This window comes from Cibotium barometz, chromosome 15, assembly GCF_041138505.1.
Source record: "Cibotium barometz isolate CiBa-2024 chromosome 15, ASM4113850v1, whole genome shotgun sequence".
In the NCBI taxonomy this organism is placed as follows: Eukaryota; Viridiplantae; Streptophyta; class Polypodiopsida; order Cyatheales; family Cibotiaceae; genus Cibotium; species Cibotium barometz.
In genome coordinates this window covers 15,640,298-15,666,298 of record NC_141060.1, presented here as the reverse complement: position 1 = coordinate 15,666,298, position 26,001 = coordinate 15,640,298, and the positions used below count along the sequence as shown (strand labels likewise).

The window sequence follows — 26,001 nt, the reverse complement described above, 5'->3', positions numbered from 1 at the left end:
ACTCCTTGCCTAGCCTTTTATAGGCCACAAGAAGCTAGTCAATCTACCCTTCAGGCTGTCGGCTTGCTCACGATTGGTGACCCTACATTAAATGAGGCACCTTCACACATGTGAGCATCTGCTACTGCAGCCAACTACTCACCTTGGCTAGCTGGCCGGGTCCTTGGTATGTCGTAAGGCTACTATTGCTACTGCTCTAGACCTTCTGTTTATGTGCTACCTAATCAAGGATTAGTTTGGAAAACCAGCCATGTCCATGTGCGCACATGACATCTCCTCCTGCTAAACTTGATGACGGGATTCCAACCTTTGACTTTCGATGACTGTCATCATCCCTTTGTCTCCTCATGGACTCCCAAATCTGTCATCCTTCCTTCCTCGCAACCTTTTCACTGAAAACCTTGCCATTTCTTTGACTCCACTCCAAATCTGGTGTTGTGTGCATCTGTTTCACATGCCCTGTCCATGAACACTACAATGGTCTCCTTCCCGAAGTTGATCAAGGCATCCTTGCTCCACACCCTTGGAACCGTTTCCTCGAGAGCCTTCCTGAGTATGCCCCAAACGGCATCCGACCTCCCAGCTACCATTCCCTTGGGTTTTGCTAACACCGAGCAGTCCCATGGGATTTCTACCCTAGCTGTGTTACTCTCCTTGGACCTATGCACCTTCCTGGGACACTTTCAGCACTTAGCCTAGCTGAGCCTCATGCTCTGGTACCAATGTCACATGCACGAAAGCTCTCAATGTCTTCTTTCAATCCTAAGCAACTGAATAGGAACCTTGATGCAAACTCGCCAACAAAGACAAAGAGGAGAGAGAGAGAGAGAGAGTTGTATAGTATGCCCCAAACGGCATCCGACCTCCCAGCTACCATTCCCTTGGGTTTTGCTAACACCGACCAGCCCCATGGGATTTCTACCCTAGCTGTGTTACTCTCCTTGGACCTATGCACCTTCCTGGGACACTTTCAGCACTTAGCCTTGCTGAGCCTCATGCTCTGGTACCAATGTCACATGCACGAAAGCTCTCTGTGTCTTCTTTCAATCCTAAGCAACTGAATAGGAACCTTGATGCAAACTCGCCAACAAAGACAAAGAGGAGAGAGAGAGAGAGAGAGAGAGAGAGAGAGAGAGAGAGAGAGCTGTATAGTATGCCCCAAACGGCATCCGACCTCCCAGCTACCATTCCCTTGGGTTTTGCTAACACCGACCAGTCCCATGGGATTTCTATCCTAGCTGTGTTACTCTCCTTGGACCTATGCACCTTCCTGGGACACTTTCAGCACTTAGCCTTGCTGAGCCTCATGCTCTGGTACCTCTTCTTTCAATCCTAAGCAACTGAATAGGAACCTTGATGCAAACTTGCCAACAAAGACAAAGAGGAGAGAGAGAGAGAGAGAGAGCTGTATTTTCAATATATAGTATTGTACAAAAGTGTCAAAGATGACTGTAAAAATCTATGTGGCCTTTGGTCTTCCAAAAGAGGTAAATTAAGACATAAGAGCCCTAACTCTTGACCTAGTCTGCCCTTCACGTTGTCGGTATGCTCACGACCGGGACCCTGCATTAAATGAGGCACCTTCACACATGTGAGCATTCGCTGTTGACTGCTCCCCTTGATTGGCCGATAGGGTCCTTGGTATGTCCTAAGGTTGCTACTGCCCTAAACCTTGTATTTATGTGCTGCCTAATCAAGGGTTAGCCTAGAAAACCAGCCATGTCCATGTGTGCACATGACACCTACAAACCTTGAGGGGGACAAACCTGATCCACTCACAAGCTCTCTCCTGACTACACCCCTATGTGAACCTCCCGTAGGATCACCTAATACACAGGCTAAACACAAGGATTAGAACAAACAACGTAGAAGGGTGTAGACAAGCTCACCACCCAACCACAATCCGCGTCCGCAGACCTCAGGTGTGTGCCTGGACCAAGAGTTGTCATACTCCTACCATGGACATGGTGGATCACAAATGGTATTGCCAAGGGCTCATACGGAGAGGCATTTGTGGTATGGGATGCCAGGGCTGGCTGGCATGGATATGTGGGAACCATCAAGCCATAATGATAATAACCCATAAGTCACTTATATACTGACTACTCCCTGCTAAATAACCATGGAGTCATAAATAGCCACTATCCATGGATTTATTAATAATGAACCCTAGCCACCTATATCAACATGTTTCCCCTAATCTTACAGCTCCCCTAACCATTCCAAATTAGGCCCTAATCCCAAGGATTAGTATTAGGTGTGTAACACCCTAACCCTCTCGGCTTTTGACTGAGCAATAGCTCATCCAGTTACTTACTCACAAAGACCCAAGCTAGAAGAAAGAGAAGCAACAAGCAACAGAAACATACAAAAGAAACCTAAGTAACACAAGTTCCCAACAAGAAGAATAAAGGAAGGAGAGAAAATGGGGATAACACAGCTTGAAATGAGAAATTAAGATACAATGATAAATACTAAGGCCAATTAGCTATAACTTTACCGGGTCTTTCTGGAGACAAATTAGATTGGCGTAATGCACGTTTTGCCTCAGCAAGTTTCTTCACTTCTTCTTGGCGGGCCATAGCCTCCTGTCAAGCAAATGAGAAGAGATTACTCTACTAGTACAAAATGATCAGTTAAAAACATAAAAATTTTAATTAATGAGATGGAAGACATGAATAAAAAAGCCATCAATCCCTTCTAAGTGGGGTGGATTCACAAGGCTATCCAACATCTGTGTGCACGTTATGTAGTCGTCAGCTGTTTAGTCAAGGAACAATTGGCAGGAATAGGGTTAAGTAAACCATGTAGGGACCTGTCACAATAGTAGCAAGGGAACCCCGTTTCCCCCCATTGGGAACGGTGGAACGCGTTCCCCCATCGCGTGGACCAGTGGAACGCTGGAAACGTATGGTGGAACGTGGAGGTGGTCGAAAAAAGGTGGAACGGCAGGGAACGTTGGTGGAACGGTAGGTGGAACGGGCCAGGGAACGCTAGCCTGCCGTTCCCCCACGTGGGAACGTGCAGATGACGTGGATTTTTTTTTAAAAAAATGAAGCCCGTAAGCCTTGCGCTAGGCGCTTTCGGAAATTCGCACAAGTCCGTACGCCTTTCGCCGCCCGTCGCTTTTCGGAGTTCACGCCGTTGCTGTCCACGACTCCACGAGTACAGCCGCCAGCGCCCGTACTGTCCTGCCCGTACAGCAACTGTTCTAACTTCTGAGTCCTGACATTCTGTACTGCATAGTACAGTCGCCCCAGCCACTGGCAGCCAGGCCCCCAGCCCTTGCACTGTGCAGACTACAGTCATCTAAAAGGCAAGGCAGCAAGAAGCTTTTCTCTTTCTTCTCTCTCTCTCTTTTTTTGTTTGAACTTTGAACTTTTGGTGTTTTAAAAATTACCTATGGTGAATCACAATCTGGACTGCACACTGCACAGTGCACAGTCTCTCCCCATTAAACAGAAGAAAAAAAAGGACTCATTTCTCTGGAATGGTTAACTTTGAAAGCCTATTCAACTTTTTGCCCAAATTTGCAGACATCATGGCTTACTCGGGTTCAAAGCGATCAGCTTCGAATGCTACTTGGTGGGACGAGGTTGAAAGGCTAGAAAGGTATTCATCTAAGGGAGGTGCAACACGATGGAAATGCAAGCAATGTAACAAAGAGAAGTCAGGAGGAGCAAACCGTGTGAGAGCACATCTATGCCATGTGAACAATGAAAAAGCACAAGTGAACAAATGCCCAGGGACAACACCTGAAATGCGTAGAGAGCTTTTGGCAAAGTACCCAAGTGAAGAGGAGAAAGCATGTGCACGAAAGAAACCGGCAATTGATGCATCTTACTTCAGTAGACAAGGGGAAGATGTACACTTGGGAGATGGACAACAGTATGGAGGACTTGGGAGCTTTGCATTTTCCCAAGATTCGCAGTCTATGGGTGCAAGTTCCGGCAAGCAGCAAACCTTGGGAGCAACTTGGGATCCCCGCAAGAAAGAGAGGGTAGATGCAGCTGTTGCAAGGTTCTTTTATCATGATCATGTAGCATTCAATGTTGCCAGGTCTCCATATTTCATTGAAATGGTCCAGGAGATTGCACGGTATGGCCCAACCATAGTTGCAAAAAAACGCGTTTCAAACTTTAGGCTACTCGTTTGAAACGTGAAAACGTTTCAAACGTTTGAAACGCGTTTTTTTGCTGGGCCAGTTTTTTTTTATGATAGAAAACGTACGATGCAGTATCTCCTGGCATTTCAGTTTTGAAAGTGACGCTTGAAAGAGACGTTTCCAGCCTTTGAAGTCTTCCAGGTTTGCTTGCACCCCTACCTACGCACCAGTCCTTCTCCCCCGGCCCCTACGCACCGTAGGTAACAGGTTTGTACTAACCCTAAATCCTGATTTTTTCTGATTTTGGACCAAATTTCAGATTTGAAATTTGGGCATTTTTTGCCAGGTTGCCTACATTGGTGCATGCACACCTTGCCTACGCACCAAGCCTACTCCTCCGGCCCCTACGCACCCTGCTTCTCAGGTTTTTAATAACCCTAAATGCTGATTTTTTCTGATTTTGGACCAAATTTCAGATTTGAAATTTGGGCATTTCTTGCCAGGTTGCCCAAATTTCTTCATTCATTCATCATGCCTCGGGCTAAGGATGCCATGTGGAACCACGTAACTCCTGTGAGCAGATATGGGGGTTCAGGCACAGAAAGGTGGAAATGCAATTTTTGTGCCAAAGTGTCAGGTGGGTCTATTATTAGGGTAAAGGCCCATTTTACAGGAGTAAGAGGGGAAGGCATTGGCCCTTGCAGTCAAGTACCAAGAGAGGTTGTAGCGTCTCTTCAGCAATGGAAGAGAGAACATGAAGCAGCAAAGGGAATTCAGCCTATTGATGATGATGTACAGGATACAGATTCTGTAGGTGATGTGTCCAAAAGAGCTAGGACAGAGGATGATTTGCAGAGTCAAGCAGGTGGGTCTAGCTCCATTCCTGTAGCCCACAGATCTTCATTGCCCACCGTGCCTTCTCTAAAGAGGGCAGGCATTAAAGCAGGCATACAAAAGCAAGCTGTCAAGGAGGCCACACGTGAATTGACAAAGTTGTTTATACAATGCGCTTTGTCATTTCACGTCGTGCGTACTCCTCGTTGGAAGAAGGCCATTAAAGCTATCAGCCGCATTGGGTATGAGTGGGAGGGTCCATCTTATGAGTCCCTTCGCAAAACCCACTTAAGGAAGGAGAAGAAGGCAGTGGAGCTTGAGATGGAGCCTTTGAAGGCAACCTGGCAGAAATATGGATGCACATTGCTTTGTGATGGCTGGACAGACATGAGAAAGAGAAATGTATATAACATTTTGGTGTCCTGTTGTAAGGGCACAATGTTTTTGCGTGCCATTGATGCCTCGGTTCCAGGTACAGTTGTTACTGGAGCATTCATATGGAGACATTTGCGTGAGGCAGTGCTAGAGATTGGCCCAGAGAACATAGTGCAGGTAGTTACAGATAATGGGTCAAATTGTGTATCTATGGGCAGGATGTTAGAGGATGAGTTTCCAAAGATAGTGTGGACTCCATGTGCATCACACAGCTTGGACCTCTTGATAGAGGATGTGGCCAAAATTGGGTGGATTGCCGACCTCTTTAGTACTTCTCGGAGCATGGTGAAGTTTGTCACCAAGAGGCCAAAGGTTTTAGCTATGTTTCGTGCACACAGTGATTTGGAGTTGTTGAAGCCCTCAAACACCAGGTTTGCTTACATGCTCATTGTGGTTGAGAGGCTTGTGCGGGTCCGTACAGGTTTACTCCGCACTGTTGTCTCTCAGGAGTGGATGGCATGGGATGATAGAGAGCATCCCAAGGCAGTAGCATTTGTGCGCGCGGTAATGCGAGACACTTGGTGGGCTGAGGCCCTTGCACTTGTCACGGCCACTCAGCCTATATATAGTGTGCTTCGCATTACGGACATGGAGGGCAGCACCCTTGGACTCTTATATGAGTTCATGGACCGCATTGGAGAGGCCCTAGATCGATGCACTATACTATCAGCTGAGAGGTATGTATCATTGTATGTCATTGTTGTTCTTTTAGTTGCCAGTGGCCACATTATACATTGATATTAATTCCATGCTTCCAAGTGTCGTTGAACAGGATCCAGGACATCAGGGAGGTGTGGAACCGTAGATGGGATTGGTTTCATAGGCCAATCCATGCGGTTGCCCATATACTACACCCACTATGGCGGAATGAGGAGCAGTTCAACAATGAGGAGCTAGAAGAGGGATGGCAGTCTTACATCCAGACCTGGACTGGAGGTGATGTTCAGCTCCTCAGGAAGTTAGAGGATGAGCTCCTAGTATTTCGGAATGGGAGTCATGCCTTTGGGAGAGCCACTGCAGTTTTGAGAGAGACTCAGCTTCAGCCAGTCTCTTGGTGGGAGAAATATGGCATCGGTACTCCAGTTCTGGTAAGTGCCCACTGACAAGTTACAACTTACATGTAATAAGTTTGCACTTTGAAGTAACAACTTAGTACTTACAACTTATATAAGTTGTTTCTTCTTATTATTTATAAAGTTTTCTGTTATCTTTTGACAGAAACGCCTTGCATTACGAGTCCTCTCACAGGATTGCAGCTCTGGTCCATGTGAGAGAAACTGGAGCACATGGGCCCTCTTCCATACAAAGAAGAGGAACAAATTGTCCACTGCTCAATTAGAACGGTTGGTGTATTGTCATTGCAACCTCCGTTTAATTGAGCAGCAAGGCAATCCCATTGAGCCGCGCCAAGTGAATGTCGACAAGATCGACATAGAGAAAGTGAAGGACGTACCAGAGATCCCTGCTGAGGAGCGCGACATCTATGCCATGCTATACGAGGAGATGATGGCACCAGCTACTATGACACGATCACGGGCACCGACATCAGCAGATCATGCATCTACGAGTGCTGAGGCTGAGGCTGAGGCTTCATCTTCTTACGACACAGACTCACATTCCTCAGAGGAGGATGATGCTGAGTAGTTACTAGTTACTACTAGTGACTCTTGACTCTTGACACTTGAGTCTAGAGTTGAGAGTCCAGACTCCAGACATTGGAGACCATTTGTTTTTTCAGAGTTTTTGTATTTGGTCTTTCGGTACAGACATCTGTATTTCAGATTTCAGATTTATCATTTGACACTATTCACTAGTGCTTAGTATGTTGCTTAGTATGTTGTAAGTTGTAACTTGTAACTTCAAACTGGTTATGCTATTAATAATTATATGGGTTTTTGCCATCTATGATCTAATTCCTGATTCCTGAAGACTGCCATGTATCATGTATGATGTATCATGATTCATGTTACATGTATGATCATATCATCATTGTATGATGTAAATTGTAATCATGTATGATGTATTAAGAATCAGGATTCAGTATGAAATTTGAATCATGGATTCATCATTCATGATGTATCATGATTCATGTATATGAAAGTTGAATGTAGATTTTAGCATTAAACTGTACCAAACATAAATTTATGGACACCCCCCTAAAAAAAACCTGGAAAAAACACCTGAAAAAAAATTTGAAAAAAACTTTTAAAAAACTTTTGGAAATTTGTTTGAAACGTTTTTGAAACGTTTCAAACACGTTTCAAAAACGCGTTTCAAAAAACGTGTGGCAACTATGGGCCCAACATACAAGCCTCCTTCATATGAGACCATACGCACCACATTGTTGCAAAAGGAGAAAGCTGCAATTGAATGTGCTTTAGAGTCTGTGCATGAAAGTTGGGCAAAGAATGGTGTGTCACTTATTGCAGATGGTTGGAGTGACACTCGAAAAAGGTCCATTCATGGCATGGTTGCTTATTCTCGAGGAAGAATGCAATTCATTTCCTCACATGATGCTTCTGGGACTAGAAAAACTGCAGATCAGCTTGTGGAAGAGTGGGCCGAAGGTATTGAGAAAGTTGGACCAGAGAATGTTATTCAGTTCTTAGCTGATGGTGAGGCAACAAATAGAGCAGCTGGTCTTAAGCTTGAAGACAGGTATCCGCATATCACATTCAGTCCATGCTTTGCTCATTGTTTGAGCAACTTATTGAAGGATGTTGGCAGCTTGCCATGGGTTGATCCACACATTCAAAAAGGCAAGGAGATAATAAGCTTCATTCAAAACCATCAGTTTATTTTGAATGAATTCCGCAAGAGATCGGCCAAAAAGGATCTCTTGAAGTACTCAGAGACACGCTTTGGTTATAACTTTCTCATGATGAAGAGGTTATCCAAAGTGCAATTGCCTTTGAAGCAGTTGGTTGTATGCAATGAGTGGATGGGATGGGCACTTTCTCGCTCAAGAGCCGGCATAGAGGTTGCAAGAACCATACAAGACTTCACATTTTGGGATGAAGTCAATACTATCAATGCTATGATGAAGCCGATCATGCGCTTGATGCGGATTGCAGATGGACGGGAGCCATGCATTGGCAAGGTTTATAAGGGGGCTGACCGAATGATCGAGAAAATAGGGGAAATGGGCTTGTCTGATGAGAAATATGCAGAGGTTCGAGAATTATGTGAAGCACGATGGAATGGTTATCATTCTCCTATGCATGCTGCAGCGTATGTCTTGGATCCCGAGTTCCAAGGATGTGGACAAGAGGCCGATGATGAGGTGATGGATGGTTGGGAGACAGTGCTTTCTAGGCAGGTTCGTGATGCAGATAAACGAAGGTTGGTGAAAGACCAACTTGGATTTTATCGCAGCAAGTTGGGAGGGTTTGGATCGGCTGATGCTCAGAGAGAGAGGTTTAAGATAGGGGCTGCTTTATGGTGGAAGGATTATGGGGCTCGTACACCACAGCTTCAATCATTGGCAGTAAGGATCTTGTCTCAAGGTGCAAGCTCCTCTCCGATTGAGCAGCTATGGAGTGTGTTCAGCCATGTTGCATCCAAGAAGAGGAACAAATTTGGGACAAAACAAGTCAATGACTTGATTTTTGTAAGTACTAATTTGCGCTTGCTTGGTGATATGGCATCTCCCAAACCAGAGAAGTTTATATTGCTTGATGAGGAGTCCTCGGATGATGAGGAGACACATGGACTTGCAGATCCTGGTCAGGATGGGATTGAAGATTTGGATGCTGCAGATGTTGGTCTTGATGATATGGCTTTCTTGGATGACATAGATGATAGTCTCCTTGATGGCATCACTGGCAGTAGCCATGCATGATATCTCCTTACTATTTGCAATGTGCATGTCACCTTGAGGCTTGGACTTTGGACTTGGATTGTTTCTTTTATCTAGGCTGTGCCATGTGGGCCACATTTTGTGCTTTTTGTCACTTATGTCATGTATGATGTGGGCTAATTTATTTTGACTTGTGAGATCTGTTCAGTGTTAGTATCTAGCCATGCAAATTATGGTGCACTAGACTTTAGTGTGTCTCTGATTTGGTTATATAAATGAGCATTGTATGTTAAGATTTATCGTCATTTCTAGGAATTATCTAGGTCGTTCCCTGTTTCCGTTCCCCCTCGTTCCCGTTCCCCCTTTTTCTCGTTCCCGTTCCCCTGGTGGTGCTTTCGTTCCGTTCCCGTTCCCGTTCCGTTGCTACTATGCCTGTCACATGCATCCCGCACTTGGATGCCACGTAGACATATCTGTACAGAAGGTGCACGACCTGGGATGGTGAACTGGTCCCATGTGAGCCTAGTCCGGGATGAGTCAGCCAGGGATCCATCTCAGTTGTCCGAGGTCAGGTGTGCGTTGTCCTGCACAGGAGTCTAAGGTCAAGTGTGCACTGTCCTGCACATGAAACAGTGCCAGTCCACGCTTTGAGTCTCCCTCTGGAATGATGTCAGTGATTCTGTGTATATGGTATGGTACCGGATGCCAGATCACTGAGTACTTAGTTAGGGTTTGAGTTAAGAACAAGGGGCCCGCCCATAGGGCTACCCCGGGTCTTTGTGTGGGCATGGGGATAGTGTGGAACCACCACCCCCACGAGGGCCAAGAAGGCCCTAGCTGAACCCACCAGCCATGGAGGGGCTATAGGACAGCCCTAGGGTAGGCGGACATTCAGGAGATGCAGCCTTTGTATGGCTGTAGGGCAGGTATGGGACAGCCCATACAGGCTGCCCAGCCCTCAAATTGCTTGCAAAAGCCTTGTCCAGCCCATCCAGAATCAAGCGCATGATGGCCAGCCATATCTGGAACAATGCGCAGCATTTTATGGAATTTATGTGAATTTTTCCAGCATTAAATGCCGAATTATTCAGCCGTGGGACATTTAATGCTGGCCGCCTAGACTTCAGCTGGCCGACTGCTCTAGATGGAGTAGTATAAATAGGAGAGCCCATAATCCCAGTTGTTCATCTCATTTCTCACCAAGAGCTCAAGCATAAAGGGGCTAGACAAGCCAAGAAGGTGCTAAGCAAAGGGGTGAAGGACTGCAGGTCAAGGGCAGGGAATTCCCAGCCAAGAAAGGTCAAGGTTTTCTGTATTTTCTTTTCAGATTCACATCATTCTAATAAAGCAAATACACCATCCGTGGTGGGGGCCCAATACTGTGTCCTCTCCATCTCTCTCTCTCTCTCTCTCTCTCTCTCTCTCTCTCTCTCTCTCTCTCTCTCTCTCTCTCTATTTTCTGCACATCTTCATTCAATTTGTGCATTAATTCCGTCACGAAAAGAGTGCTGATTTTATGAGCATTGAAGTTACCGATTCTTCTCCGAAGCTTCCGCATGTTACAATGGTATCAAAGCCTACTTCAAGTGCAAAGATTCAGCAAAGAAACCAGAATTTTTTCTCGCTCGTGTGGTTGGTTTTCAGACGCCAGTGGACTCCCCCTTTCGGAGTGACTCCTCTCCCTCGAAGGACGGTTGGTTTTCAGCCTCCGGACGTCTCCCACACAGATAGTGGATGGTTAGATTGCGTTCCAGAAGGGAAGTGCATTTTTCTACTATGGTGAGCTTCAACGACGAGAGAGACCAAGAACTATGGGACCAGAGTGCACCAGGCAGCCTAGCTAGGGCACCAGGCTTGAGTGTTACAGATATGTTCCAGCAGATGATGCGAGCAATCGCAGACCAGACAACCAAGTTGGACGAGCAGAAGGCACAGATCTTGGCTCTGGAAGAACGTACCCGTTCTCCAGCGTCGCGTTTTCCATCTCCTCCTCCATCTCCTTCCGTATCCCAGATTCTAGATCCTCGACAATGTGTCAAATGCCCCAATGACCATTAAGTGTGAGCCAAGAATTCCGGACTTTCCGCTCATAAGCCACTTGCAGGCTAAGCGAGCAGTCAGGAAAGGTGCACAGTGTGCGATGATTTACATCCAGACAGCCCAGACGGTGGCCAATGCTTCTGAGAAGTACTCGGTTCTCCATGAAAAGTTGGAGAAGATTTTTCTTCGGGACAGCCTCCCTCCCGAGCTCCCCCCATCCAGACCGGAGGACCACAAGATTGACCTCCTCCCAGGCTCGGAACCCCCGAGCAAGTTTCCGTGTATCGCCTTTCCAAGGCAATGGAATCGGAGTTGGACCGCCAACTCCAAGAATTGTTGCAATCTAGCTTCATCCGCCCCAACGTGTCGCCATTTGCAGCACCGATCTTATTTGTCAGGAAGAAAGATGGGTATTCCCGTTTGTGTGTCGATTATCGTGCACTCAGCAAGCTGACTATCAAGAGCAGATTCCCGATGCCTCGAATTGATTATATTCTCGAGAGGCTGAATGGAGCAAAGGTGTTCTCGAAACTTGATTTAAAGAGTGGGTACCACCAGGTGCGGATTGTGGAGGGGGACATCCCCAAGATAGCCTTCCGTACAGAACGGGCCCACTATGAATTTGTGGTCATGCCATTTGGCTTGACGTACGCCCCAGCTACATTTAACCGCATGATGATGCGTGTGTTCCGCGATTTGATTGAAAGTGTGTGTATATTTCTGGACGACATAGTGGTATTTTCAGCTAAGGTTGAGCAGCATGACATTGATGTGGAGAAAGTAGTTAAGTTGCTAGAAAGCAACGAGCTCTACGTCAATGAAAAGAAGTCGAAATTTTATCTACTCTAGGTGCATTACTTGGGATACATAATTAGTGCAGAAGGCATTCGACTTGATCCGGCTAAAGTGGCCGAGATTGTCAATTGGGAAGTACCTCAAACAGCCTATGACATCATATCATTTGTGGGTATATGCCAGGCATACTCCACCCACATCGACAAGTTTTCTGACCTCTCAGCAAATCTCACCGATCTGCTAAAGGGAGTGAAGATAAGAAGACAAAAGATTCGAATGACTCCACGAGTGTTGGAGGTATTCAAGAATCTCAAGGTGGCTTTATCAGAAGCGCCTTGTTTAGCACTTGCCTCGTGGGACGAACCATTTCAGGTGATCACCGATGCGAGTAACATCGCAATTGGAGGTGTATTGCAACAGAATGGTCATCCAATAGCTTACATGTCTCGTAAGTTACTGCCTGCAGAGAAAAACTACTCAGTCTATGATCGTGAACTCCTAGCAGTTATACAGGCCTTGAAACATTGGAAACATTTTTTGTATGGCCGTGACTTTGAGGTTCGCACTAACCATCAGGCATTACGCTGGATTCAGACAATGCCAAGTGCACAGTGGAGTGATCGACAACACAGCTCGAGTCGGATATTCCATCAGTTCGGTGGTATGATTGAGTACCTTCCAGGAAAGGCCAATCCAATGGCCGATGCTTTGAGCAGGAAGGGACAAGTAACTACGATTCAAACCACGACTTGATCTTGTTGGTACAGGACTAGATAACATGAAGCACACATACGCGGATTCCGAGGAATTCGGTACACAGTGGGAACAAGCATTGGATGCCACAGGACCATGCCACTTTCTGATACGCGATGGTTGGCCTTTCTACAAAGGCCGACTGTGTGTCATGAAGTCGTTCAAGGCAGCTCTTCTATGATGCCCATGACACCATTACAGGTGGTCATAGGGGCATGAATTCGACTCTGAAAAAATTGGAACAGCAATATTATTGGCCAAAGATGAGGCGAGATGTGTTTACATATGTACAACGCTGTGATATTAGTCAAAAGGTGAAAGCTCCTCGTGGAAAGAAGATAGGGTTGTTACAGCCCTTGCCAATTCTTGAGGGTCCTTTCCAAGACATTTCAATGGACTTTGTCACGAATCTGCCTCCCAATCCAAGTAAGCGTAATACGCAGTGCTTAACTATTGTTGATAGATTTAGCAAATTTGTTATGCTTATTCCTTGCAGGGCCAATGTGACCGCCGAGGATGTTGCCGAGTTGTTCATTCAGCATTGGTACCCGATTGGCGGGATTCCTAGGACCATAGTGTCAGACCGAGATACCAAGTTTACCAGTCATTTTTGGAGGGCATTGTTTGATAACTTTGGTACTAAGTTGAATTTTTCCAGTGCATTCCACCCACAGACGGATGGCCAGACAGAGATATACAACCAGTTGGCCTTTGATGTGCTAAAGTGTTATGTCCACGATCAGCAAGGTAAGTGGGAATCTTATTTGCCTTTAGTTCAAGCTGTTTTGAATGATTCTTTTTCTTCAGCTATTGGTGGCAGGACTCCATATGTGGCAGCATTTGGAAGACCTTTCCACTCATTGTTGACCAGGACCTCGTCTTCAGTACCTGAAGCGAACAGAGTGACGGAGTCTTACCAAGAGATTTTAGAGTCAGTTAAAGACAGGTTGGCTAAAGCACAAGAGGCCTACACTCGACAGGCCAATAAAGACCGAAGGGATATGAAGTTTTCGGAAGGGGATTGGGTTTATCTTCAGATTATGAAGCAAAGGTTGAAACAGGTGGGCAAGCGATGCCCAAAGTTGTCTTTCAGGAGCTTCGAACCTTTTTCCATCAGGAAAAAGATTAATGAGGTGTCCATGCAGTTAAAGCTACCTCCAAGTTGGACTATGCACGATGTGTTTCACGTCAATTCGTTAAAGCCATATGCAGGTCCTATCCCTTCAGAAGTCAAAGACGAAGCGGAACCAGACATTGTTGATGAAGTAGAAGTTATGGTTCTACAACAGATCCTTCTGCACCATTTCAAGCATGGCTCAGGCTGAAGACTAAGACAGTTCCTCACAAATTTCGAGACCGAGGGACCCACGAAGCGGTATGGCTTGACAAAGAGTTTTTCGAAGACTATTCGGCGTTATTGACGGATTATTTGAGGGCTATGCAGCTTCCGTCAAGTTAAGCAGAAGGGGATGTCGCGTGCATCCCGCACTTGGATGCCACGTAGACATATCTCTACAAAAAGTGCAAGACCTGGGATGGTGAACTGATCCCATGTGAGCCCAGTCCGGGACGAGTCAGCCAGGGATCCATCTCAGTTGTCCGAGGTCAGGTGTGCATTGTCCTGCAGCACAGGACTCTAAGGTCAGGTGTGCACTGTCTTGCACATGTAACAGTGCCAGTCCGCGCTGTGAGTCTCCCTTTGGAATGATGTCAATGATTCAGTGTATCTGGTATGGTACCGGATGCCAGATCCCTGAGTACTTAGTTAGGGTTTGCGTTTAGAACAAGGGGCCAGCCCATAGGGCTACCCCGGGTCTTTGTGCGGGCATGGGGATAGTGTGGAACCACCCCCATGAGAGCCAGGAAGGCCCTGGCTGAACCCACCAGCCATGGAGGGGCTGTAGGACAGCCTTAGGGGCAGGCTAAAGGCGGACACTTAGGAGATGCAGCCTTTGTATGGCTGTAGGGCAAGTATGGGGCAGCCCATACAGACTGCCCAGCCCTCAAATTGTTTGCAAAAGCCTTGTCCAGCCCATCCAGAATCAGGCGCATGATGGCCAGCCATATCTGGAACACTGCGCAACATTTTATGGAATTTATGTGAATTTTTCCAGCATTAAATGCTGAATTATTTAGTCGTGGGACATTTAATGCTGGCTGCCTGGACTTCAGCTGGCCGACTGCTCTAGATGGAGTAGTATAAATAGGAGAGCCCATAATCCCATTTGTTCATCTCATTTCTCACCAAGAGCTCAAGCATAAAGAGGCTAGACAAGCCAAGAAGGTGCTAAGCAAAGGGGTGAAGGACTGCAGGTCAAGGGCAGGGAATTCCCAGCCAAGAAAGGTCAAGGTTTTCTGTATTTTCTTTTCAGATTCACATCATTCTAATAAAGCAAATACACCATCCGCGGGGCCCTACAGAGGGTATTTGGGACCCAATACTGTATCCTCTCCATCTCTCTCTCTCTCTCTCTATTTTCTGCACATCTTCATTCAGTTTGTGCGTTAATTCCATCGCAAAAAGAGTGCTGATTTTCTGAGCATTGAAGTTACCAATTCTTCTCCGAAGCTTCCGCACGTTACAGGACCTTTGTTAGGTGAACCCCAGAAGCATAGACAGGGAAGACTGATAAAGCCCCTAGAACTAGGTTGACCAGCCAGGACCACCTTTACTTTTTTGCAAGTAAAGTCACAATCACATACCCAAGTACCACAAGAGGATACCACCCTTATAGATATTTGCCAGTTAAGGCAGCAGACAAGCCACGGGATAAGCACACAAGTGAGCCACTTGGCCCATTGAGACACAGTTGCTAGGAGAACCATGTGTAAGATGAGCAACAATCTTTATGTCCATGGCAGAAAATGTATGTAATCCAAGCTTGAAGAGCTGGATTGCCCCAGTTAAAAGGAAGAGGGCTACTGACCACCATGCCATGGGACGCACACCACAACCTTTTACAAGGGAGGTGTCCTCCACGGGTTTTTGACTTCGCAACATTGAGTAATGTGACCTCTAGGACCCTTAACACCCTCTTTTTTTAACAGCTGCATAATGGAAACAGCACCACAATCTGAAGCCCATCTGGCATGCCCCAATTTCCAACTGCATATGCTCAAACTGGGATCAGTTCAAGAACAACTCTGCATTGGCGGAACCAATTGCAGTTTCAGGTTGTGCATGCGTAAATTGTATACTGATAAGATGGATATCATTGCATGCATAACAATGGCCTAGGGTAGCCAAAGAGTGAGAACCACAGTGCCTACACTGACCAACCACTAGTCTGCCAAGCCCTTTTAGTCCAGACACTTTCTGCAGCCCTCAAAGGCAGTGGACACTAGCACTACTACTCCTAAAACTTGCCCGGTTGATGCACTATTTGAAAAGAATATGAACTTTGTTACAAAAAAGAGCTTCGTATACTGGGATGAGGACAAGCGTTCAAAGCTTCATCAGAGAAAAACCTTAACTTCTTCAGATGATAAGAAAACACTTCAAATAACCTTTACAGCCACCATACCTCATCTTCTTCTTTACTGGAGAGCTGGGAATCTGTTCGATGCTCCTCTTCTGCAGTGTCAGCAGAATTGGTATCTGCACGGCTACTCTCATCCTTCTCTGCAGATGGGTCAGTGCCCCTCTCTTTGCGATTCATTCCTGCTTGTGTGGCAGATTTTTGGTTGCTGACTTCACTATGGCCTGGAAGACAATAAGCAAGTCACAAATGCCACCTATCCAGAAAGGCTCACATTCAAATTTCACAATTGATAGGAACAGGAACAGATCCAACCCCTAAACAGGTATGCCTGACTGTGTTTTTTAGTATTTAGCTTATTACACAGCATTGACAAAGAAGAAGAAAAACACAAAAATCGAATGAAAAGCACTCCAAAAAAAACATTGAACAACGAAACTGAAATTTTAACAAAAATCCCAAAAAAGAGCAGTGCCAGTAAAATCTCTCCAAGATAAGCAATGATAACTAAAAGAAAAGGCCAGAAAAAACCCAAAAAAGGCACTTGAAGAACCCAAAAATTTGTCCCAATATATGCAAATTCACCCCTAATAATTTAATAAAAAACAAAGATTCAAAGCAAAACCCAGAAAAAGAACCCAATCGCTTGTCCTAAAAACCATATAGTGCATGTTTACCCCACATGATTTAATAAAACAAACTTGCAAAGCCAAAAATGTGTCCAAAAATATTACATGCTAATTACCCCACAAATAATTTAGTTGAAATAAACAAAGTTGCAAAACCCAACCCTCCCCCCCCCCAAAAAAAAAAAAAAAAAAAAAAATCTAATTTTTGTGACTGCCCTAACTAAGCTTAGCTGACTGAAAGATGTGCCTTAAAGTTTGTGTAATAAAACGGAATAATCTAGGGCTCTCTCTCTCTCTCTCTCTCTCTCTCTCTCTCTCTCTCTCTCTCTATGTGTGTGTGTGTGTGTGTGTGTGTGTGTGAGAGAGAGAGAGAGAGAGATCACAGTCCCAATACCCTATGATGTGAAGACCTTTTTATGAAAAGCTTCTGGATTGAATTTGAGCATATCCTTACCAGGCAGCGATGGAAGCCTTTCCTGCTGTTCCGTTGATAATGGAAGCTTCGCACTCCACAGTGATCGCACCCAAAATCGCTGTGACAGCGCTTTCTCTCTCTCTCTCTCTCACACACACTTTTGATGGGTGGGGGAAAAAGCACCAGTCGGTTGAGTACGTTTGCGTTAAAAAATTTAAGCTCAATTTATTAACCCCCCAACAAAAATTTTGTGGTGTTCTATTATATTATTATATTATTATTATATAATATAATAATTATAAGACATACTCGTGTGTGTGTGTGTGTGTGTGTGTGTGAGAGAGAGAGAGAGAGAGAGAGGAGGGAAGGGGAAGAGGATGGAGCGAGGGTTTTCTAGAGGGATGGAGGAGGGATAAGATGCTTATATACACGCGCACACGCGTGTGTGTGAGAGAGAGAGAGAGAGGGCAAAGGAAGCCATGCCCTAATAGCAATTTTGCAAACATGGAGGAGAGATCTCCAAGGAAAGTTGTCTAAGGTATGCCCTATAACAGTTTTGCAAATGGGTCTTTTGATGGTCAGGTTGGTAAATATGGAAAGATTGTTAAATATTTCATTTACGACATGCCCTTGCAAAGGATAGCATGCCAAAGTGAACTACTTCCCCTGACAAAAAATCAAAAAGAAATACTAAATTCTTACATCGGCCTTAGTATAACTAACTTGGACTACCACACTTGATCAAGCTAGTATGTTAGTATGTTGGTAGGTCAAAGAAGGGATAGGGACACTTCTAAGTTTGGTAAATAGACTCCAAGTGGATCATAATTGTATGGATGACTTGGGCTTGATGGGTTTTTCGCGTAGAAATGGCGAGACCTTGCTTATAACTCCACTTTTTTTTTTCAACTAGCCTTTGACCTAAGATCCTCCCATAGTTACTAAATTTCACCGTTTGTAGACACAGCCACCCATAGGCACTTATTTATCCACCCATATAGGTGATGCTGCCGAGGAAGCACCAAGGGGGGTTTTGAACCCATGACCTCTTGGTCCTATCCAAACACCTTCACCACTTGAGCTATCACCTCATTGGCGCTTATAACTCCACTTAGTAAGAGGTTGGTAAGATATCATGATTGGAAGTTGCCCTAGAAGTGTTGAAAATTTCAGCAAACCTAAACTATAAATAAGGCTATTGTCTTATGAGGTAACATGATACAAGTAGAGGCAAAGGTAGATCTTCATCTAGAGGCAGAGGTAGATCTTCATCTAGAGGCCAAGTTAGCTGCTGGTTTAGAAACAGATTTCATGGGCAACAACAATAGGAATCAAATGTACATACATGTGGAAGAGGCCACTCTAGAGACCATGGAAGCTAGAGAGGTCGATATCGTTGGCAAAGAAATTAGAGTGTAAAAAGTAAAATGATGTCAAAAGTGAAAAGTTATAGTAAGGAAACTCTGTATTATCAAGTAAATAGGGAGACGACAGAAGTGAGCAGTGATGTAGCACATGCTCACCTCCATGATGACAGGAGATGTGTCGGCATTAGGAGATATTTAGTAAGTGGATTCTGGTGCCTCTAACCACATGACCACTTGTGGTGAGTGGTTTAGAAATGTAGAAAATGAAAAAACTAAGTTATATAAAAATAAGTGATGATACAATGCAACCCATTATGCATGTTGGTAAAGTGCGATTTGTCTATGTACGATGGAAAAATCAAGTACTTGGTAGGTGTACTTCATGTTCTAAATATTACAAAGAACCTGGTTTCTATTGGGCAGATGGTTGTGCAGGGTCTGTAAGTGGGGTTTAATCCTCATAGATGTTTTGTGAAAAACTTCAAAAATCAGTGTTGCTTAGTTGCAAAAAGTAACAAAAATGATAAGATGTTTACTTTGGATGTGAACATGCCCGAGGTGAAGGCAGTTTGTGTATGGGTGAGGTGCCATTGTAGATATTGACATATAGTACAAGCACATTGGTCACAGTGGCTACAGGCTATGAAGCCAAAAATATTATTGCAAGTTTGTTGAAGTTTAAAGTTGATGGTATGCATAAAGTATATAAAGCATGCCAGCTTAGTAAATAAGCAAGTCAATACATTTCATACATTTGTTATGGACTACCACACCTCCAAGAAGGAACTCTATGCATTCACCTTTGGAAGAAGCAATAGAACACAATTGTCATAGGGAACTTACCAATGCTTCAAGCTCGTGTCCCTTGAGGTCTCCAAGCTCACTTGAGAAGCTCCAATCCTCCCAGCTTCACCTCCACGCTGTCACCGTAGAGTCGCTCACACCACCACACAAGGCAATCTCTCTCTCACACACACTTCTCCACACAAGCATGCAAGCATACAAGTATAGAGAAGGCACATGTGCTAGAGTACTCTCTCACACTCTCTCTCTCAAGACAAAGCAAGAACTCTCATAGCACAAAGGGAGATTGTGTCTCTTCATTATAAGAATATACAATTGGCCCTTATTCACACTTGGGCACCTAAAACTTATTAACTAAGGCCTTGGGTGGCCAATCTCTCATAATGTTATAAATTTTATAGTGCTTTTGCATGACACTTATTAATGTCCTCAAATGGAGGAGCATAATTGTTAATCCTAACTGGGATTAGTATCCCCCTACCTAATATAGATTCTGTCCTCAGAACCTGTCATCGAGGCCTAAACACCTGGTCGCCGAACTCATGACGATATAAGTCACGATGTGCTTGAAGCTTTTTCAAGGTTCTTCTGAATGCAGAGTGTGATCTCCATAACCCAGTGTCTACCATATCTTCAAATGTGACATGCATATATGCTGGTAAACACCTGAGGCGACGATAGTATAACATCATGCCTCTATCAGTGGGACCTTGGTTCATGTCGAATAAGAGTCTGCATCATATCCATCATATCTCTCTCTGGGTTGGTCAATAAGAACCACGATCAACTTCGAAAATTGGACACTAGCCACAATAGCAGGATTCGGGATGCAACGCCATGCATGTATCCGAGTCAGCAATTGCTTCCTTTACTGTCATATATTTGAAAATATCGCTACTAGCAAAAATATAGGAAAGTTGTAGCAGATATGTGAATCTCGCTGCTTGGCTTCATGGAATTCCAATGGTGTCCATCTTCATTTCAGTGGCATATATAATGGGTCCACTCTCTGTGTGGGCAGAGCACACATGTACTGGTGACTATATTTTGGAATATTCAAGTACTCCTTTCGCCATGCTGGCTGTATACCAAAATCTTCAAGTCTGGGATTTGCATCCTCTGTGACAATTGTTGTATAACCTCCTCGTGTATGGGCTGGATGGCCTTTCTCCACCTGTGGAAGTAGTAGTTGATCATGAATGGTACAATCTTGATTTCAAGTAAATCTGCCAAGTGTGGGTTAGCCAGCTTTGTATGTTTTGCGACATTTAACCATAAGGTGCCTTCTCCAGCTAAGGGCAATAATTCTTCTAACTTTGGTTTTGGTGCTGAGGGTATGGTACATAAGGCTGCTTTGTAGGTGTAATGTCACAATATGCTTCTAGCAAGATCTGCCTTTGGCTGGCTTGGAGTTGCTAGGTAATTTGTAGCATTTCTTGTTTGTGGGTTTTCATTAGTTTCTCCATCTCCAAGGATTTGGCATTGATGGTCTCATTCAGGGCCCGTACTTTCTATGCATTGGCTTTGTTTATTTGTTCCCTTTCTGTCTGAAGTTGGAGCACTTTGTGATCAGCATCCTTGAGAGCTGCAGATATTGATGTCAAGTTCTTTTGTAATTCCTCTTCCTTGGCCTAGAATGTATTGTGGACCTCCTAAAGCTATTGAGCATGGATGCTGGCTTGTTCCTTATTGTGTGCAACTTCTCTTTGCATCTGTTCTTTGGCTTGCTCCATTTGTGCCTTTAGGTCTGTATTTTCTTTAATTCTTTGTACCAGTGTTTGGATGAGAACGAGATTATTGCTTTTTAGTGTTTTTTGATACCTTACTTCTTGCTCTTCGACAACCTTTAAGCTTTTTAAGATCACATCTCGATGGGTTGCTTCTGCTGCTTGTAAGTGCTCTTGGAGCGTATGAACTTGGTTTGTGGCATCCTAGACCTGCTTCCATAGTGTTACATGTCTATCTTGAAGCATGTGAGTGGTCAGTAGATGGTAGCGCCACACGCGCTACTCTTGTTTCCAAATAGGGGCACTGGTTGTAGCCACTCCTTCCAATTCAGAGTGTGGTAACTGTAATAGAATGTTCAGGCCCTCTACAGTCTCGTTGAGGAACTTCTCGTAATCCTGATTATGTAAGAAAGACTTTTCTGGAATTCTTTTTGCATCATCTAGTCATTGTCGTTTGCTGGGGCTGGTTGCTTCTTCACTTCTCTTTCTCTTTCCTATATCTAGTCTTTCTTCGGGGACTTCTACCTGTATTGAGGTTGCCTCTTCGTGGCTTTGGTGCCCTTCTTCTTGCAACTTCTCTTGTTCTGTGGCTTTCTTTGTACCTAATTCAGCAGATGCAAGTGTATCTGATATGATGGAATTCCAAAGAGGGGAAAGGTTTTTGAAAATAATTTGTGTTGGACTAGGAGGTGGGGTTTGTTGAAGTATTTATGCTACTGTGCCATCTGGAGTTTTTGATAAACTTAAGCTTTTTACTTCCCGTTGCTCCAGTACTTCCTGATAAGATGCTATCTTCTGGGCTAGTTTTGCTTCTAGACGTTGTGATTTCTCTGGCACCAGGCATTATTCCCCGCCTCTTCTTGTTAGTTTTCTTCTTTCTACTCTTCTTAAGTGCCTTCATGATTTCCTTGGTGTCTTTCAATAATGCATGTCCTTCTTGTAGCTCTCCAGAGGTAAGTGATGGTGGTTCTGGTAAGTGATGGTGGTTCTAGCTGTGCTGCTTCTTGCATCTCTTCTTCGTGTACTGGATCTAGAAGAGGCAATTGTGCTACGTGATTCAACACCTTTGTCAATAAGTATGGATTGCAGACCTTTGATTGGTGCATCTTTAGATAGTTTTCCATCTCCCTATGAATGTACCATGCCCAATCATCTTCTTTTTCTTCATGCACTTTGGCGATTCTATTAAGGGGAACCCTGTTGTAGCGATCCACTGGTTTCACCTGCATTATGAGGGACATGGCTCTGCAAGCTTTCTATCACCTCATCTCTGATATTGTTATATTCAGCCCCATTGGAGTTGTAAGAGCTTTTCTTCAGCAGGGCATACGGGCATCTTCTCGAAGTCGTGAGAGTGGATTTTGATAGGTGGTGGTAATTGTAGAGCTTCCCGTATCAAGTCCTCTGAGAGTAGGACCTGTTCTATTGTTCCATATGCTTTGGTCACATTTCCTCTTTAGCCTTGTCATAGGACCTGTTCTGTTGTTCCATATGCTTTGGTCACATTTCCTCTCTTAGTAGCCTTGTCATAGGACTTTAGGTACTCTGCACACGATTCTGGATTGATTGTACGTGGATACATTCTGCCATTCGTCCTAGGCGGCCTAGGCCGCCTTTTTCAAGTTTGTCTTTGACTTATGATTCATCCAAGATCTGCAAGCACTCCAGGCTGGGGTACTACAGAGCTATCTTCCCATGCTTAGTATGGACATCCTTGCTTATGATTGATCCATGGAATGCTTGTGCATACAGCCCTAAATAGCTTAATTTTGGGCCACGTGTTGGTCTCTTCTTCCTGCTTATTGGTGACCTAGTTGCACTAGCTTGTGTTACTACTAGAGTCTCCTCGACGTTTGGTTTAGAAGTAGCTGAGGTCGACATTTGTAATAATGATAAGAAGGTAAGTCCTACGACTGGTGAGAGCATATGCCTATTGTTTTTTTCTTCGTCTTCTTCTTCTTCTTTTTAAAATTTGGGAGTGTGTGTAAGTGTTATATTTGATGAGAAGTGTGTTAGTGGTGTGAGCAATAACAAGGTATGAGTTTACATGTGAGAAGGTGCACACTGTGAGAGTGCAGGTTTATGCACTGTGAGATGGGAGGGTACGAAACTCGTGAGATGGGTTGAAACCGTGAAACAGTTAAAACCGTGAAGCAATTAATCCGTGAGATGGGTTGAAACCGTGAAGCAGTTAATCCGTGAGATGGGTTGAAATTGTGAAACAGTTAATCCGTGAGATGGGTTGAAACCGTGAAACAGTTAATCCGTGAGATGGGTTGAAATTGTGAAACGGTTAAAACCGTGAGATGGGTTGAAACCGTGAAATAGTTGATTCGGGAGATGGGTTCCGTGAAGCAGTTAATCCATGAGATGGGTTAAAACCGTGAAGTAGTTAATCCATGAGATGGGTTGAAACCGTGAAGCAGTTAATCCATGAGATGGGTGGAACCCATGAAACAGTTAATCCTTGAGATGAGTTGAAACTGTGGAACAGTTAGAATCGTGAGATGGGTTGAAACCGTGAAATAATTAATCCGTGAGATGGGTTGATATCATGAAACAGTTAGAACCGTGAGATAGTAGGGTACGAAACTCGTGAGATAGCAAGTGCACGCACCCAGTTTTGTTGTATTTTTTTATCATTTTTTGAGAGTTAAATGGTGAGTGTAGGTTATGTCTTGCGTGTGGAGCAATGGATAGCTAGACAATATGATATTTCTTCGCTCCATTCAAGCACCATGTCTAGTTTGAATAAACAAGCATCTAGGAGGTCATCACATCAACACCAGTTGTTACCAATTCCCTATTTGGAATTCTCGACATATGATCAGCCACACATGCTGTGTTCCCTTTCTTACCGTGACCGTGAAGTCAAATTCCAATAGTAATAACAACCAACGTGTGATTCTTCTTGTGGTGTAAGGCTTGTTCACCAAGTATAATAAGGCCTGATGGTTCATAAAGAATACTGATTTGTTCCAATAGGAAATGTCGATACTTCTTAACAGCATAAACCATGGCCAAACCCTCTCTTTCTATGGTGGTATAATTCACCTCTGCATCATTCACACTAGGAGAGTGAGGGTTTATTTATGAAGGAAAAAAGTGTGGTGTTTGCTCACTTTTAGAGATTTAAAGCCTTAGTCAAGAAGACACATACAAATAAAATGTATGAGATCAAATTGTGGGGGAGAGTATTTTTTCAATGAGTTCAGTGATTTCTTGAGAAAGGAGGGAATCAAGAGACATTTCACATGCAGGTACACTTTGCAAAATAAAATGGTGTTGCCAGAAAGGAAAAATAGGCCCATTCGCAGAAGTGACATATGCCTTGATGTGTATGCCATATTATTTTTGGGTAGAAGTAGTAACAACTATTTATATCATGAACAAGACCCCCATTGTAGCTATTCATGATGTGATGCTTCAACATAAGTTCCCAAGCTGATCCACCCTTACATGTACACAAGATCAAGGAAAGATATTCGAACTCAATCCCCCACAGTGTCCCAAATGATGCAGAATCAAGAACACCAGGGAAGGGAAATGAAGCTAAACCTAGGCAAATATTTAAACCCAATCGAGGAGAAGGGCAACCTAAAGGCCTCTCAGGAGTTGGTCAAGGATTGTTAAGCTTGATTGGAGGAGAAACCTCAAGCAATTCATGTTGAGAGAAGTTCCTCTATGCCTAACTCACAACCTATCAAGGAAACCCAAGAGCTTAACAGAGATCCCTACCATCAAGCACTCTCTGAGAATCTCCTTCAAGAGGAAGACCCAAAAGCCAGGATAGTCCCAATTTAGGTAGACTGTATTATTACATGTCTTAAGAATCTAAGGGACGAAGACCCAAGAAGATTGGACACTGAAGTGCATATACCTATACCCTACACCCTAAAAAGCCTAAGCATAAATAGGGATAACTAGATTCATGAACCCACAGCCATTCCAAGAGACATTGTAGGTCTTTCCTCCTTTTTGTCTTCCCAAGTCCAGATTCCCAATGGTATCTTGCTTCAAGGTAGTCTGAGTTTGTGGAAAGATTTGAAGTATTGGATGGAAGGAAGGCTTGGAGCAAGAATGGAAGAACATGTGGAACTTGGAAGTTCCAATGAGATTGATGAGGAGGAGGGATCCATAGAACTAGATGGAATTACTGGCGTTCCCACGGTTTGAGTGAATAAGTTAGAGCACTATTTTGAAGGATATGGACTCAACGTAGCACTGCCCTTAACTTTTGATGAACTTCACTGCCATCCTAAATGACAAGGCAAGAGTAAGCATTGTTACCAAAAAATGTTGGGAAAAATGGGAAAAACCTCCTATGGGTGATACTGTGTTAATTGTGAAACTTGCTCGGAGCCACCCCATAAAGCTCATAGGCCTTTTACAGGATTTGAAGATCAAGATTTTCAGAACTAGTTTTCGACACACCTTTGTGGTGATGAATTTAAGCCAAGCCACTTGTTTCCTATGATTGCATCTTAGGAAAACCCTTTATGAGAGAAACCATGATGATCCATGACGGGGACACGGATCACATTTACATCCAAAAAAAGGACCGAACGCTAAAGTTCAGCATAGGCACTTGGAAGATCCAGCTAATGAGTGGGGGACCCTTAGTAGAGGATTCAATGACTACTGCAAGATCCACTACATTACACATGCCAAACGTGCCATAAAACGTTGGACGATGAACGAGATAACATGGAATTCACACCTCTCCTAGAGCTGAAAGATTCTGAAAATTGGGTACATGTCTTTGCTACCATGGATATACTTTTCAAACGCACGAGTACAAGGTTTGCCATGGCTAACA

At 44.2% G+C, this 26,001-nt stretch overlaps 2 protein-coding genes across 3 annotated transcripts in view; one reads left to right on the top strand and one right to left on the bottom strand.

Annotated features, from left to right (window-relative positions):
* The window catches only part of LOC147631003 (regulator of nonsense transcripts UPF2), an 88,805-nt gene extending 71,280 nt beyond the window's left edge, over positions 1 to 17,525 (bottom strand). For both annotated transcript variants that reach the window (XM_086809333.1, XM_086809334.1), the window contains exons 1-3: positions 17,324 to 17,525; positions 16,286 to 16,464; positions 2,501 to 2,588 (exon numbers count right to left, since the gene is read on the bottom strand). In XM_086809333.1, coding sequence (XP_086665459.1) covers positions 2,501 to 2,588; positions 16,286 to 16,420 — 223 coding nt within the window. In that variant the 5' untranslated portion in view covers positions 16,421 to 16,464; positions 17,324 to 17,525. The remainder of the gene's footprint in view (positions 1 to 2,500; positions 2,589 to 16,285; positions 16,465 to 17,323) is intronic.
* Positions 4,637 to 7,275, top strand: LOC147631004 (uncharacterized). The gene is made up of 3 exons (XM_086809910.1): positions 4,637 to 5,878; positions 6,052 to 6,462; positions 6,593 to 7,275. The coding sequence occupies exons 1-3, from the start codon at positions 4,637 to 4,639 to the stop codon at positions 7,016 to 7,018; spliced, it is 2,079 nt and encodes a 692-aa protein (XP_086666036.1). The 3' UTR covers positions 7,019 to 7,275.
* Positions 17,526 to 26,001: the final 8,476 nt, after the last annotated feature.